At 42.6% G+C, this 15432-nt stretch overlaps 1 protein-coding gene across 1 annotated transcript in view; it reads right to left on the bottom strand.

Annotated features, from left to right (window-relative positions):
* Positions 1-13309, bottom strand: part of LOC109871787 (neuropilin-1a) — a 75305-nt gene extending 61996 nt beyond the window's left edge. Inside the window, exons 1-2 of the mRNA XM_031806691.1 lie at positions 12630-13309; positions 11762-11936 (exon numbers count right to left, since the gene is read on the bottom strand). Coding sequence (XP_031662551.1) covers positions 11762-11936; positions 12630-12699 — 245 coding nt within the window. The 5' untranslated portion in view covers positions 12700-13309. The remainder of the gene's footprint in view (positions 1-11761; positions 11937-12629) is intronic.
* Positions 13310-15432: the final 2123 nt, after the last annotated feature.

The following is a 15432-nucleotide window of genomic DNA, read 5'->3' as shown; positions in this document are numbered from 1 at the left end:
GACCCGACCAAATTCTCATAGAAATGTGTGGTATGTCTGACTGTTTGATGAGACTACTCTGCCCTACTAAGGCAGGACCCAGCTGAGACAGAGTGTGTCCATCTGTTGACAGTTTCCAGTTTTCAGCCTGTTCGACACTGCAGCCTGGATTAACCCTGAGTGTGGCTAGGTCAGTGGAATAACTAATGCCTTAACTTCTCCCAGTGAGAGGAGAGGAGGGAGGGAGGCTTATAGCCTAGCAGGCACACTGAGTCATTCCGTGTGTGTGTGTGGATGTGTGTGTGTGTGTGTGTGTGTTCCTTGCAAGTATGTGTGTGTGAGGGTGGCTAAATTAAAGAAAAGCTGGGCCTGAAAATATTCCCATGGTGCCTTGATGATGGAATATGGATTGAACGCAGTTGTTGGAAGGGAGGGTAACACAACTAGCATACGACTCTATAGGGGTGTTAGACTAGCACGTTGAGTTGTTAAGAAAATCCTTACTGTAGACCAGAGGGCTACTATGGTTTCAAGCCCCAGATGGACTTGCTACTGTAGTGTGTGTGTGTGTGTGTGTGTGTGTGTGTGTGTGTGTGTGTGTGTGTGTGTGTGTGTGCAAAGCTCTTACCAGACCATCCTCACAAGAGGGCATGAATAACCTAACCAGTGATTCTATTGGACAATGTGAGGGCAGTTAGGCTATGTTCTGTAGCTGTAGTCTAAGTTTCTATTTAACAAGGGTGAGAGGAAAGAGTTTCAGTTGGTTAATAGGGCTGTCTCAGTGAGCAATGAAAGCCTCAAGTGTGTAGCCATCTGCATACTCTCTCCCCACGGCACCGCTTTTACAGGCATGATGCACAGGAATAAAATGCCATACGTACATAACATCACTGTAAGCTAGGCGCTAGTGCTTTACTAGAGGGCACTTCAAATGCTTCCCACAGGTCACATAAAGCCTGCTGTGAACAGAATTAATAGATGTTATAATGCAGAGTGTTCATTTAAGCATTGGAAACATATTTATGCCCTAAGCTGTCTGTGTCCAATAAACTGCAGTCAGGTGTGAAGATTGTCGTTATAATTACTGTTTGGAGTGATTGATGTTATTGTTTGATTGCGAGGATCTCTTGCCTGATGTGTCAATTACTCCGTGTTTGCATAGTAGACTATGAGCTAAACAAGGCACATGGGCAGAGGATAATAGACAGACTCCCTTAAGGACACGACATGGCATAGCGAATGTCAGCCGCACACAGTAGATCACATGCTGGGTGTCGGAGAACAATGTACCATTATTACCTCTTTAACAACAGAATGTTATTTCACAAGATCTACCAAAGGTGTCCAGAAACAGTGAAAGACACTATTAATGAGCACAACATAACCAAATAGCTGTCTGTTCTGGCATTGAACAAATTAATACAGTAAAATCGAACCTATGGGGCCAACCACATAAAATGTGTCACTATCTATACCCCATGCCTCAGTCAGCGTACCCCGTAGGTTTAACAAACATTTAAAGGGTGTTCCCAAGTCTAAATCCTGAGAAAGGAGACTCATATACCTGGGAGAGGTAAGAGGAAAAGGGCCCTAAATATAGGGAATACTTTATATTTGGGGCGCATCCTGGAAAGACGGACAGACAGGGAGGAGAGGAACAAGCTGTTACTTTTACTCTGAAAGGAAAGCACTGTTATCTAATGGGACTTACTGGGCTTTCTGATTGCAGCCGGCTGGCCACAAACACCTCTGGTTTCAGCCTTGTAGTGTCTGACACAACCAGAGATGGAAACATGAACATGGTGACTGGAGTCCTCATGATGACTGGTGATCAAGGCTTTTTTTCATCCATATTACTGCACAACAACAACACAGTTATCTAGACATTCATGTCTGTCCTGGCAGATCATTTTAATGCTTGTCCTGGCAGATCCTTTTAATGCTTGTCCTGGCAGATCATTTTAATGCTTGTCCTGGCAGATCATTTTAATGCTTGTCCTGGCAGATCCTTTTAATGCTTGTCCTGGCAGATCATTTTAATGCTTGTCCTGGCAGATCATTTTAATGCTTGTCCTGGCAGATCATTTTAATGCTTGTCCTGGCTATCATTATGTAGATGCCAATAATATATTTCTACACCATCCACATGGTTAGCCAGCCAGGCAGCCAGCCACACAGCAGTAACTCTTATTTTTAGACTGCAGCTGTACTCCAGTCCACTGCTTATTCTGTTTAAATACAGGAGGAAGGCCAGATAGATACATAACCATCTGTGGTGATAGATAGTCCTATAGCCCTTCCTAAATACAAGCGGTTGAGTTTTTATTTATTATTTAAAACAAGTTCTCATTTACAACCGCGACCTGGCCAAGATAAAGCAAAGCAGTACTACACAAACAACAACACAGAGTTACACATGGAATAAACAAATGTACAGTCAATAACACAATAGAAAAGTCCATATACAGTGTGTGCAAATGAGGTAAGATTAGGGAGGTAAGGCGAAATAATTACAATTTAGCAATTAAACACTGGAGTGATAAATGTGCAGAAGATGAATGTGCAAGTAGAGATACTGTGGTGCAAAGGAGCAAAAAACATAAATAACAATATGGGGATGAGGTAGTTGGATGGGCTATTTACAGATGGGCTATGTACAGGTGCAATGATCTGTAAGCTGCTCTGACAGCTGATGCTTAAAGTTAGTGAGGGAGATATGAGTCTCCAGCTTTAGTGATTTTTGCAATTCGTTCCAGTCATTGTCACCAGAGAACTGGAAGGAAAGGGGGCCAAAGTAGGAATTGGCTTTGGGGTGACAGGTGAAATATACCTGCTGGTGCGTATGCTACGGGTGGGTGCTGCTATGATGACCAGTGAGCTGAGATAAGGCGGGGCTTTACCTAGCAAAGACTTAGAGATGACCTGAAGCCAGTGGGATTGGCAACGAATATGAAGCGAGGGCCAGCCAGCGAGAGCATAGAGGTCGCAGTGGTGGGTAGTATATGGGGCTTTGGTGACAAAACGGATGGCACTGTGATAGACTGCATCCAATTTGAGTGTTGGAGGTTATTTTGTAAATGACATCGCCGAACTCAAGGATCGGTAGGATAGCCAGTTTTACAAGGGTATGTTTGTCAGAATAAGTGATGGATGCTTTGTTGCGAAATAGGAAGCCGATTCTAGATTTCATTTTGAATTGGAGATGCTTAATGTGAGTCTGGAAGGAGAGTTTACAGTGTAAACAGACACCTAGGTATTTGTAGTTGTCCACATATTCTAAGTCAGAGATGTCCAGAGTAGTGATGCTGGACAGGCGGGCAGGTGCGGGCAGCGATCGGTTGAAGAGCATGCATTTAGTTTTACTAGCATTTAAGAGCAATTGGAGGCCACGGAAGGAGAGTTGTATGGCATTGAAGCTCGCCTGGAGGTTAGTTAACACAGTGTCCAAAGAAGGGCCAGAAGTATACAGAATGGTGTCATCTGTGTAGAGGTGGATCAGAGAATCACCAGCACCAAGAGCGACATCATTGATGTATACAGAGAAAAGAGTGGCCGGGGGGACCTGATATCCATCCCAAATGGCACCCTATTCACTATACAGTATCATAAGGCTTACAGGGTCATAAGGCTTATAGCACTACAGATGTCCTATCTTAATTTGACCAGTTACTCACAGCAGGAAAATAAAGCTGCATCAACAGGAAATGAATATGTGGATTATAATATATATTTAGTTGGGTTTTTATATGTTTAGTTAGGATAAACCAAGTCTGACATTTTAAAGTGGAAATTACAAACTTTAGAAGCCTTTTTAAACCTTGAATACACAAAAATAATTTGTGACAAGCCAGTGATCAAATTAAGATAGTATATCTGTATATAAGGAATAGGGTTCCATTTGGGATGCAGGTCTGATCTCCAACTTCTCCACAGCCGTATCGAGAATGAGTCTCAGCAGTCAAGAATCAAAGACGTCTGCTGTCCTCTCCTCTCCTATAAACAATGCTGCTTTATGAGTTCAGACAGACTGGGGGGTCAGCCTGAGGGCCTGTTCTTGTGTTGGGAGCAGATACAAGGCATTCCTCCATGCCACTCGTGATAGAGAGTTATTATCCACCAGGGTCCCTGCTGTTGGTGGGCGGCTAACCATAACCCTGGCTCCAGAGGATGGGCTTCCTGTCTGTCTGACTCTGGATGAGTCTCAAATGGCACCCTATTCTGTATAGATTTCACTACTGTTGACCAGAGCCCTATGGGCCCTAGTCAAAAGTAGTGCACTAAATATGGAATAAGGTGCCATTTGAGACACCCACTGCAATGCTGAAGTGATATAGACCATCGGCTCACCCTCTCATCCTGAGGACACTAACTGGGTGACGGTCGGACTCCCCTTTGACCCCTTAAGGGACCCTGACCCCAGCAGTAAGAGGTCTCCCTGCATCCCTATGGTCTTTTCTGTCCACTATGAAATCATCTGAAGCTACAATGACATGATCCAAACAGAGTAAATAGGCACTATTTTTAACTGATTAGTTCATTGAGTTTGTTGTTCAGTGTCTCATGATTGTTGTTGGCACAGGCACACACACACACACACACACATCACGTTGCCATGGTAATAGGACAATATTACTATTCACAGTGAACTCTGGAGAAACCCACTGTCAAGGGGGACAGACTGTGTACATGCTGTAGACAGCAGACCTGTGTTCAAACACTATTTGAAATCTTTCAATTACTTTGAACATTTGCTTAAGCCTGCCTGTAGTGCCAGATGAGCTGGGTTTACAGTTATGCTACTATTCTATTGGTCTATGAAAGCCAGGCAAATTCAATCAAGCACAGATGAAGTATTTGAAATTATTTCAAATAATCCTTAAACCCAGGTCTGGTACACAGTTCTTGTGACTCATGAAGTATTTCCTAAGTCTTGAAGACATCTGGAAGGGGGTGCTTTCTGTCCACAGAGGGACAGCAGCTGTGAGATTGCAGCGCAGCACCGCTCTGAATCTGAGTTTTGTCTTAACTCTCTCCTCATTAATCTGCCCGTTAGGCTGTAATCTGACATGTGTTTTCATTTGGCTGTGCAGAACTTCAGCCTGCTCATGAGTAGGGAGGCAGAGGGCCTCTGGATGCTCTGATTACTGAAGTGCACTTTAGACTGAAGATGACTGAAGAGCACATTTTAGACCCATTGCCTGTGTCTGTCGGTTAACAACACACACAAAGCTTTTGTCCCAAATGGCACCCTACCATCAAAGGTAGTGCACCCTATATAGTGCATTACCCATCAAAGGTAGTGCACCCGATAGGGAACATGGTGCCATTTGGGATGCATCCACAATGTTTCGTCTGGCGTAAGCCAAGTGGTGAGTGACAACATTTATTTGGGAAAACGCATCCAAACAATCATGGCACCTGCTCTTTCTATGACACTGACTGACCAAGTGAATCCAGGTGAAGCTATGATCCCTTATTGATGTCACTTGTTAAATCCACTTCAGTGTAGCTGAAGGGGAGAAGACAGGTTAAAGAAGAAAGCCTTGAGACAATTGAGACATGGATGGTGTATATGTGCCATTAATTAGAGGGTGAATGGGCAAGACTTAAGTGCCTTTGAACGGGGTATGGTAGTAGGTGCCAGGCGCACCGGTTTCTGTCAGTGCTGCTGGGTTTTTCACGCTCAACAGTTTCCCGTTGTATCAAGAATGGTCCACCACCCAAAGGACATCCATCCAACTTGACACAACTGTGGGAAGCATTGAGTCAACATGGGCCAGCATCCCTGTGGAATACCATGCCCCTAATTGGGGCTGTTCTGTTATGTTTATGTAAGTGGCTCCAATGATGTGGCTATTCAGTGTAAGCCAGTCATAAGGTAAAAAAATGGGTCAACTGCAGTGCCAATGTACCGGGATTAAAAAATGCTTGGTGTCCATGGTGTGCACTTTGCACCAATACAGAGAGAGATCGAGATATCGAGATCAAGAGAGAGACAGAGAGAGAGAGAGAGACAGAGTGAGAGAGAGAGACAGACCGAGCGAGAGAGAGGGAGAGACAGAGAGAGAGATCGAGACAGAGAAAGAGAGAGAGAGATCGAGACAGAGACAGAGAGTGAGAGAGACTGAGACAGTGAGAGAGAGAGACAGACAGAGCGATAGAGGGAGAGACAGAGAGAGAGATCGAGACAGAGAAAGAGAGAGAGAGATCGAGACAGAGACAGAGAGTGAGAGAGACTGAGACAGAGACAGAGAGAGTGAGAGAGACCGAGACAGAGACAGAGAGACAGAGACAGAGAGAGACAGAGACAGAGACAGAGAGAGTGAGAGAGACAGAGAGAGAGAGACAGAGACAGAGAGACAGAGACAGAGACAGAGACAGAGACAGAGAGAGTGAGAGAGACCGAGAGAGACAGAGACAGAGAGAGTGAGAGTGAGAGAGACAGAGAGAGAGAGACAGAGACAGAGACAGAGAGATGGCATGTGGAGAAGAAAAACTGGAAACTGATGAGTGTATAGACAGCAGTGTGCACACAGTACAAATTCAGAAATGGAATATCATAAGAAAAGAGAGAATCCAGATGAAATCCAGAAGTCTGTCCAAGAGGTCATAGTACGACAGCCCATCAGGCTGACTAGCCTATGGCTCTATAACACTCACCACCAGCAGTCTAAATAAGTATTTCATCTGGTTGACCACAATGACCACAGAACAGTGGGGCAGTGGGAATGTCCATTGACCACACTGAGAGGATCATTCAATTAGGGTTGTATCCTTCACTGGACCATTCCTCTCCTGCAGGACACCCTATACCCTACATAGTCCCTACATAGTGCACTACTTACCCATGGTCCTGGTCAAAAGTAATGCAAAACATAGGGAATAGAGTGCATTTGGGACAGTCACTGTCTCTGACCAGGTTAGTAGCGGCACTGCTGGTTGGGAGTCTGTAGGTCTGCAGCTGTGGTTTTATTTGATAGGTGTCATACCACAAAGGTTATGCCAACTACAGACAACAAGGGAAAACAAGGCAAGAGTAAACATGTCGTCCCCCACAAATGATGCAGCCCCCCCTTGGGCCAATTGAGATATAACGTGTGACTAACATACTAACGCACGTGCCTCATCCATGTAGTTTAGGAGCCTGCAGGCTGGGTTTAGTCCTGTAATCACCCTACATCCTGGCATTTAGATTTGATTCAATTACATGGCTTGAAGTTCAAGAGAGAATAACTTCAGATAAGCACGCCAGTCGCAACTCTGAAGTTCACATAAATCTTTCATTGATGTAATTGGGAGGCTTTAGTTGAAATTAAAATCACGAGCACCAAATATCTTAAATTAGGATTTGTCCCGAAATTCCTACAGCAAACTATCTCTTGGATTTATGAGATTATGTAAAGAGGGGTTTTACAAGAATCTATTTACAACGCTGATATTGTTGTTTTAAAATTGGTATATAAAGGCCGATGTCACGAAATGGGTAAGGGGGTAATGGGGTAATGTAATAGTGTTGTTGCAGCTACTTAGTACATGGAGAGAAAAAAAAGAGTCTCCGAAGTAACTTCCATGGTATGGCAGACTCTTTACAGCACCAATCCCAATAGTGACAGTAAATACATGAAGACAGAGTGCTCTCGTGGGCCTGGAACCAGATTCACAAAACCTTCTTTAAGAAGGAATTACTTCATAACTGACATTGTTTCCTTAACTATAGACTTATGAAGAAAGTTAAGCAAAGTTGCTGTTCCTCGAAAAGGTTATTGGAAATATTCTTGCGCTATTTCTTATGTTTCTACTTCAGCAAAAAGTTAAGAAGAAATTAGAGTCTTGAAAATGAAGTGTTTAGAAATGTATTTCATTCCAAGATAGCTAAACCCTTGTCTTAAACTCAGAGCAGTGAGAGAAAAGCTCATGAAAGCAATGGAACACAAACACAACATATAATATAATGAACACCAGAGTAAAATCTAATGTATGCATGTGTGTATACAAGTATGTACAATACATGACCAAAAGTATGTGGAAACTTGCTCTTTAAACATCTCATTCCAAAATCATGGACATTAATATGGAGTTGGTCCCTCCTTTGCTGCTATAACACCCTCCACTCTTCTGGGAAGGCTTTCTACTAGATGTTGGTACATTGTGCTTCCATTCAGCCACAAGAGCATTAGTGAGGTCGGGCACTGATGTTGGGCGATTAGGCCTGGCTCGCAGTCTGCGCTCCAATTCATCCCAAAGGCGTTCGATGGGGATGAGGTCAGGGCTCTGTGCAGGTCAATCAAGTTCTTCCCCACTGATCTCAACAAACCTTTTCTGTATGGACCTTGCTTTGTGCACAGGAAAGGGCCTTCCCCAAACTGAAAGGGCCTTCCCCAAGCCTCAATGTGTTGGTTTCAATATGGTTGTACCCCTGTCCGGGGGTATCATCGGGTGCGACCACAGTGTCTCCTGACCCCTCCTGTCTCAGCCTCCAGTATTTATACTGCAGTAGTTTATGTTTCGGGGGTCTGTTATATCTGGAGTATTTCTCCTGTCTTATCCGGTGTCCTGTGTGAATTTAAGTATGCTCTCTCTAATTCTCTCTTTCTTTCTTTCTCTCTCTCTCTATCTCTCTCTCTCTCTCTCTCTCTCTCTCTCTCTCTCTCAGAGGACCTGAGCCCTAGGACCATGCCTAAGGACTACCTGGCATGATGACTCCTTGTTGTTCCCAGTCCACCTGGCTGTGCTGCTGCTCCAGTTTCAACTGTTCTGCCTGCGGCTATGGAACCCTGACCTGTTCACTGTGATTACTATTATTTGACCATGCTGGTAATTTATGAACATTTGAACATCTTGGCCATGTTCTGTTATAATCTCCACCCGGCACAGCCAGAAGAGGACTGGCCACCCCACATAGCCTGTTTCCTCTCTAGGTTTCTTCCTAGGTTTTGGCCTTTCTAGGGAGTTTTTCCTAGCCAGCGTGCTTCTACACCTGCATTTCTTGCTGTTTGGGGTTTTAGGCTGGGTTTCTGTACAGCAATTTGATGTATGAGCTGATGTAAGAATGGCTATATAAATACATTTGATTTGAAGTAGAATGACTCTTTCCGACATCTTGTTTTACATTTTCTCGGCAGTGGAGGCAAAAACAGGAAGGCCAAGTGTACTATTGGATACAACACGATTTGTTTGAGGTTCGGTTTCTAAGGAAGTAAATTGGGCTATGAACTCCAATAATCTCTTTGTTTGTGCTCAGTTCCATGGGTATTTCCCCTTTATTTCACCACAGTGAAGTTGACAGGGGTTTTAACAGCTAAACTCTATAAGTGACAGAGACTGGTTATATTAGAGCCGTAGAGGGTCATGTTATCCTTTGTTTATGTCCCGTCTTGTATGTAAATACCGTTAGTAGCTCTGTTACCGTGTACGTCTTCATGTCTTTACTGTCGCTATTGGGATCGGTGATGTAAGAGTCTGCCATACCATGGAAGTTACTTCTGAGACTCTTTTTCTTTCCATGTACTAAGTAGCTGCAACATAATTGAAAGCAGACAAAAACTCAGATTCTGAGAAAGAAAATGTTCTTTGCGAGCAAAAACTTGGTCATAATCGCACACTTGAGGAAAAAGTTCAAACAACCTCAAAAGAATATGTCTCAGATTACTCTATAATCCATATGTCTTGTTTTGGACTTCTGCTCCAGTTTCTGTTGAGGGATTTTTTTCATCGGTCATGCTATTTTAGTGTCAGTGTGAGGTAAGTCTGTTTTTGATTAGGCTCAGGACTGTGTCCCAAATTGCACCCTATTCCCTATATAGTTCACTACTTTTGACCAGGGCACATAGGGAATAGTGTGTGATTTGCTTGCTAAATAGGGAACAGGGCCTGATTTGGGACTCTGACTTTGATACTGCTCCACATTGGCATATCGAATGGACACCAGAGCATCTTCACAAAAGCCTGGTTGATGTTATTTAGATGTCTGACCACTCAAGGAATGCAAAGTGGTCAGTTCCGACTATGATATCAAGGGAAGAGCTCAAGATTGCATAAAAATGTAGCATTTGGAAACATAATTATAGACCAACACCTCCTTAGAAGAAAAAAAAACCCTGATGTTTTGTTCTATTTGGTTCCTTTGTTTGGATAGCTAGTTAATTACAGCCATATTCCAGGGACATGTGTGTTCTATTTGGTTCTTTAATTGAATTAATAATATAGGGTGGTGATGACATGCGCCTCATGGGTCGCGACCCAAATGGTACCCTATTCCCTATTTAGTGCACAAGTTTTGACCAGGGCCTTGGTCAAAAGTAGTGCACTATATAGGGAAGAGGGTGCCATTTGCGATGCAACCATGCACTGCAGCTTTCCCGGACATTGTATCTGAAGGAAGGAATTCAGTTGTGACAATACATTTGAATTAAAAGGAGACATTTGAAAAGAGTGGAACCACCATAGGACAATGACCTTAACCGTTGCAACTATGACTTTTATAGATGATATTGAAATATCATGTTTTGGAGTTTGATTAGCAGATGTTGTTAATGGGAGGAAAAATTGCACGTTTTTCTCTTAGGAAACTGTGATTTAGCCCAGGCCCCTCATTTGGCATTTTAAACATAGTCTCTTACCACAACTTTCACTTCTGCCAAACAATGACAATGAACTATAATATAAATCCTCACAACAAATATTAGAGTAAACCTATCATCACAGTCAAAAACACAGGCTAGGACAGGCTACACGTAGATACAGGTAGAGAATGCCTCCATTCCATGTTGGAACTGGAAGCATCCCAACCATGGTTCCAGAGAACAACAACTATCCTTACAGCTATACACTTTACAGGATCTGTCAGAATGCTAAACACTGCTAACATTTTATAGGTCCCTTGGTGGTGAAACGTGATCCAATAGCAGTTAAGGACCCCAGCGCGAGTCGGTGAGCCTATGATTTACACATAGTTTATGAAGCATTTAAAAAGACAGAGGGACCATAATAAAAATGGGTTTATTTATGGTAAATTGTGAACATATGGGCTTTTGTGAGAAGGCATTCTTACCCCGAGGTGCAGAGTGCGTGTGTGTGTGTGTGTGTGTGTGTGTGTGTGTGTGTGTGTGTGTGTGTGTGTGTGTGTGTGTGTGTGTGTGTGTGTGTGTGTGTGTGTGTGTGTGTGTGTGTGTGTGTGTGTGTGTGTGTGTGTGTGTGTGTGTGGTGTGTGTGTGTCATACTGTATGTGTAACCCAAATCATAATCAATGATCAGGACTAGATAGCACAGCTCAAGAATGGGACTAGGCAACATTCACCCACAACTAGGCAAAATATACATTATATAATTGACCCAACAATATTGTAGACAGCACTACACAGCAAAAAATATATATAAAATCAAATATCAAAACCAAAACACTTCACTCCAATTATATTTCCTCTCAACTGCCAATATCCTGAAGTAATGGATGATGCTCCAGTCTAGTTTTCTTTCATAATCAAATGATCAAATTGATCAAATCAAATTGCATTCGTCACATACAGATCAGTACAAATCAGTACTGTATGCATCACGTCTCATAGTAGGAGTGCTGATTTAGGATTCGTTTAGCCTTTTGCCAACAACCAATACAAATAAATTGGCCAGAGGGGACCTGATCCTAGATCACCTCTCCTACTCTGATACATATGGCCCCAGAGGGAAGGAAGTGAAACATCTTTGAAATACTGAACATTGTTCTTATTTTGACCAATAGGTGGCAGAGTTTCACACTTCATCCAGAAAAGAGCTCGTTACTTACTTGCAGTCTCTGTCCTCCAGATCAAAATGAGGGTTAAAGTTGATGAGTATCTTCTGTCCTGGGTCTGGGGCCGATATCACCCACATACATTGTTGTGATGGAGGGTATGAGGTCGGATAGCCAGGAGAGGTGAGATAATCTGCACTGGTTATCTCAATGTTATCTCCACATTTATCTGCAAACAAAAACAGATAGAGATAACTATTCAACAGGGAAATTACACATACAATCTGTTTTATAACAAAAGAAAAACAGTAGGGTGATGTGTAGGCCTCTAGTCTCCCCTCTAAAAAAACGATGTGATCATTCAGAAACAATATTGATATACTCAGTCAATCCCACATGGAAATAATTTACCAGGGGAAGATGTTAAAATACACATTTACCAGTGTGCTTGTTTCAAAACTAGTAGTGAAGCATGTGATATGAATAGGAAATAGGGTACTTTGTCATTTTCATATCCTTCTTTTTTTTTCTACATGAATAGTAAATAACATCAAATATGAAGAGATGCTCGCAAAAGAACCCGCACGTACCCACACCATAAACGATAAAGGACAACCAACAGCTTTTCAAAAACAAAAGTCATTGATTAATGTACAGTATTCCCTCTCTCCGATGTTGATGGAAAGACACCTTTAAATAAATAAACAAATAATACACTCTACCGTTTTGGATAACCTGACTTCCAATTGATTTAGAGAACAGGGCTACAGATGCGCCCAGCAAAACCCTCCAGCCTACTGTTGCCAAGATGCACCTCGGTAGGCGACCCGAAAACAGGTGAGTTGTGATGACAAATGGTGCAAATTAAGGATTTCTTTACAAGGCTAATGTTAGAAAATATATTTCAAGAGTCCACACTTACAACTTTGAGTCAATGAAGCCACAAAGAGGAGTTGGGTTGAAAAGAAAAGTATAAATCCACAATACATCATTGTGCTGTAAAATACACACGTGTAAAAAAAAAGTAAAAAATACTTGATATGTCCACCTTCTTATAGTGCGCAAAACAAAATAACAAACGTCTCGGAAATCTCTAAATTCTTCTGAGTGCTTCAGGTCGCAAGCAGCATCCTGTGTTATTATTCAACTACGGTTTCCTCTCTCTGGAAGTCGTGTATCTCTCCCAGAAAAAGAATGTGCCATTTCCAAGGAAAATTATAATAATCCAAACGCAGAAAACAATTGTTGATTAAGAAAACCCAGTCACCTAAAGTGCCCCGACAGGTATCAATCGAAAATTGATATTTTTACATAAAAAAATGTGACGAAAAAGTTCCAGAATTCAATAATATCTCATACACTCACTATCCCGTCTAAAATCAACCAAGGCATGAGTTAGCTACAAACACCTGCGTACTGAGAGTGCGAGCGGACTACCCAAATCTTAATCCTCTTGACTGCGTTCCGTTCGGTAAAGGTTCGCCCCTTTTCCGAAGCGCGCTGACTGACCGACAGAGTAGAATGTCAGAGGAGTCACTCTCATTCGACTTGACGCCAACTGTGAAAGTAACAGTGAGTGGTATTTCCACTCCCCAAATTCCAGCTCCAAGACGCGAACACGCACAGACTGATCACTATGAGACGAGTGGGCAGGAGCGAATGACACCGGTGCGCCCTCCTCCCGCTCGTGCACAGCAGAGGGAGAGGGCTGAATTGGAAGGAAAGAACATAATGGACATTGCACACAAAGGCATTCATTTTGATAAGAAACCTAAGCTGTTGCAAATGAAAAAACAACAAGTGATTAAAATATAACAATGGGCCCTTTTAACAACGGCATAAGGGTTTATGGGGAATTGTTACTTCATGCACTCGATGTTTTCCTTTACTGATAGCTCCTTGCACCTGGAATAGGATACTCATTCTTCTTATTCAATTACAGTAGTTTAATATCAGTATTTTATATATGTATTGTTATAACACCACTTCTATACACAAAGAGGAATATTTTGATCTGTGCAAAGCCAGTCTTCTGTTCCTATTAAGAATGCTGCTATGTCCCTAGCAGTTGTTCTGTAGCCTATTGCTTATAAGAGAGTGCGTAGGCCCAGTACTAAATTACCATCATACAACAGTCTGTTGAAAAAAGCAGGCTTTTATCTCTGAAGGGAGTGACAAAGAAAGAAAGTAACTCAATCATCAGCACACTGGCTATGAATACCCCCCCCCCCCCCCATATTGTCATGAGTAACATCCTCATTATGCAGGAATACATCTTAAACCCATATCAGCACCTGAAATAACGTGGTATAACTGTGCAAGCTCTGGATCAGGCAGGAAACAGGGGACGAGCCTCAGTGCCTTCAGAGGCACAGTTTAACCTGTGGGGTGAGTGGGAGCAGAGCAGGCAGTGGTGTGTGTGTGTGTGGGGGGGGGGGGCAGTGGTGTGTGGAGACTGGCCAGGGGATGGTCCTCACTGTTCAAATCAAATCTAATTAAATAAAATTAAAGTGTAAACAGATTTTCAATGTTGTCGCAGGTGCAGCAAAATGCTTGTGTTTCTAGCTCCAACGGTGCAGTAATATACAGTGCCTTGCGAAAGTATTCGGCCCCCTTGAACTTTGCGAGCTTTTGCCACATTTCAGGCTTCAAACATAAAGATTTAAAACTGTATTTTTTTGTGAAGAATCAACAACAAGTGGGACACAATCATGAAGTAGAACGACATTTATTGGATATTTCAAACTTTTTTAACAAATCAAAAACTGAAAAATTGGGCGTGCAAAATTATTCAGCCCCTTTACTTTCAGTGCAGCAAACTCTCTCCAGAAGTTCAGTGAGGATCTCTGAATGATCCAATGTTGACCTAAATGACTAATAATGATAAATACAATCCACCTGTGTGTAATCAAGTCTCCGTATAAATGCACCTGCACTGTGATAGTCTCAGAGGTCCGTTAAAAGCGCAGAGATCATCATGAAGAACAAGGAACACACCAGGCAGGTCCGAGATACTGTTGTGAAGAAGTTTAAAGCCGGAATTGGATACAAAAAGATTTCCCAAGCTTTAAACATCCCAAGGAGCACTGTGCAAGTGATAATATTGAAATGGAAGGAGTATCAGACCACTGCAAATCTACCAAGACCTGGCCGTCCCTCTAAACTTTCAGCTCATACAAGGAGAAGACTGATCAGAGATGCAGCCAAGAGGCCCATGATCACTCTGGATGAACTGCAGAGATCTACAGCTGAGGTGGGAGACTCTGTCCATAGGACAACAATCAGTCGTATATTGCACAAATCTGGCCTTTATGGAAGAGTGGCAAGAAGAAAGCCATTTCTTAAAGATATCCATAAAAAGTGTTGTTTAAAGTTTGCCACAAGCCACCTGGGAGACACACCAAACATGTGGAAGAAGGTGCTCTGGTCAGATGAAACCAAAATTGAACTTTTTGGCAACAATGCAAAACGTTATGTTTGGCGTAAAAGCAACACAGCTCATCACCCTGAACCTACCATCCCCACTGTCAAACATGGTGGTGGCAGCATCATGGTTTGGGCCTGCTTTTCTTCAGCAGGGACAGAGAAGATTGTTAAAATTGATGGGAAGATGGATGGAGCCAAATACAGGACCATTCTGGAAGAAAACCTGATGGAGTCTGCAAAAGACCTGAGACTGGGACGGAGATTTGTCTTCCAACAAGACAATGATCCAAAACATAAAG

This window comes from Oncorhynchus kisutch, linkage group LG27, assembly GCF_002021735.2.
Source record: "Oncorhynchus kisutch isolate 150728-3 linkage group LG27, Okis_V2, whole genome shotgun sequence".
Lineage (NCBI taxonomy): Eukaryota > Metazoa > Chordata > Actinopteri > Salmoniformes > Salmonidae > Oncorhynchus > Oncorhynchus kisutch.
This window is presented reverse-complemented; position numbering and strand designations above follow the sequence as displayed.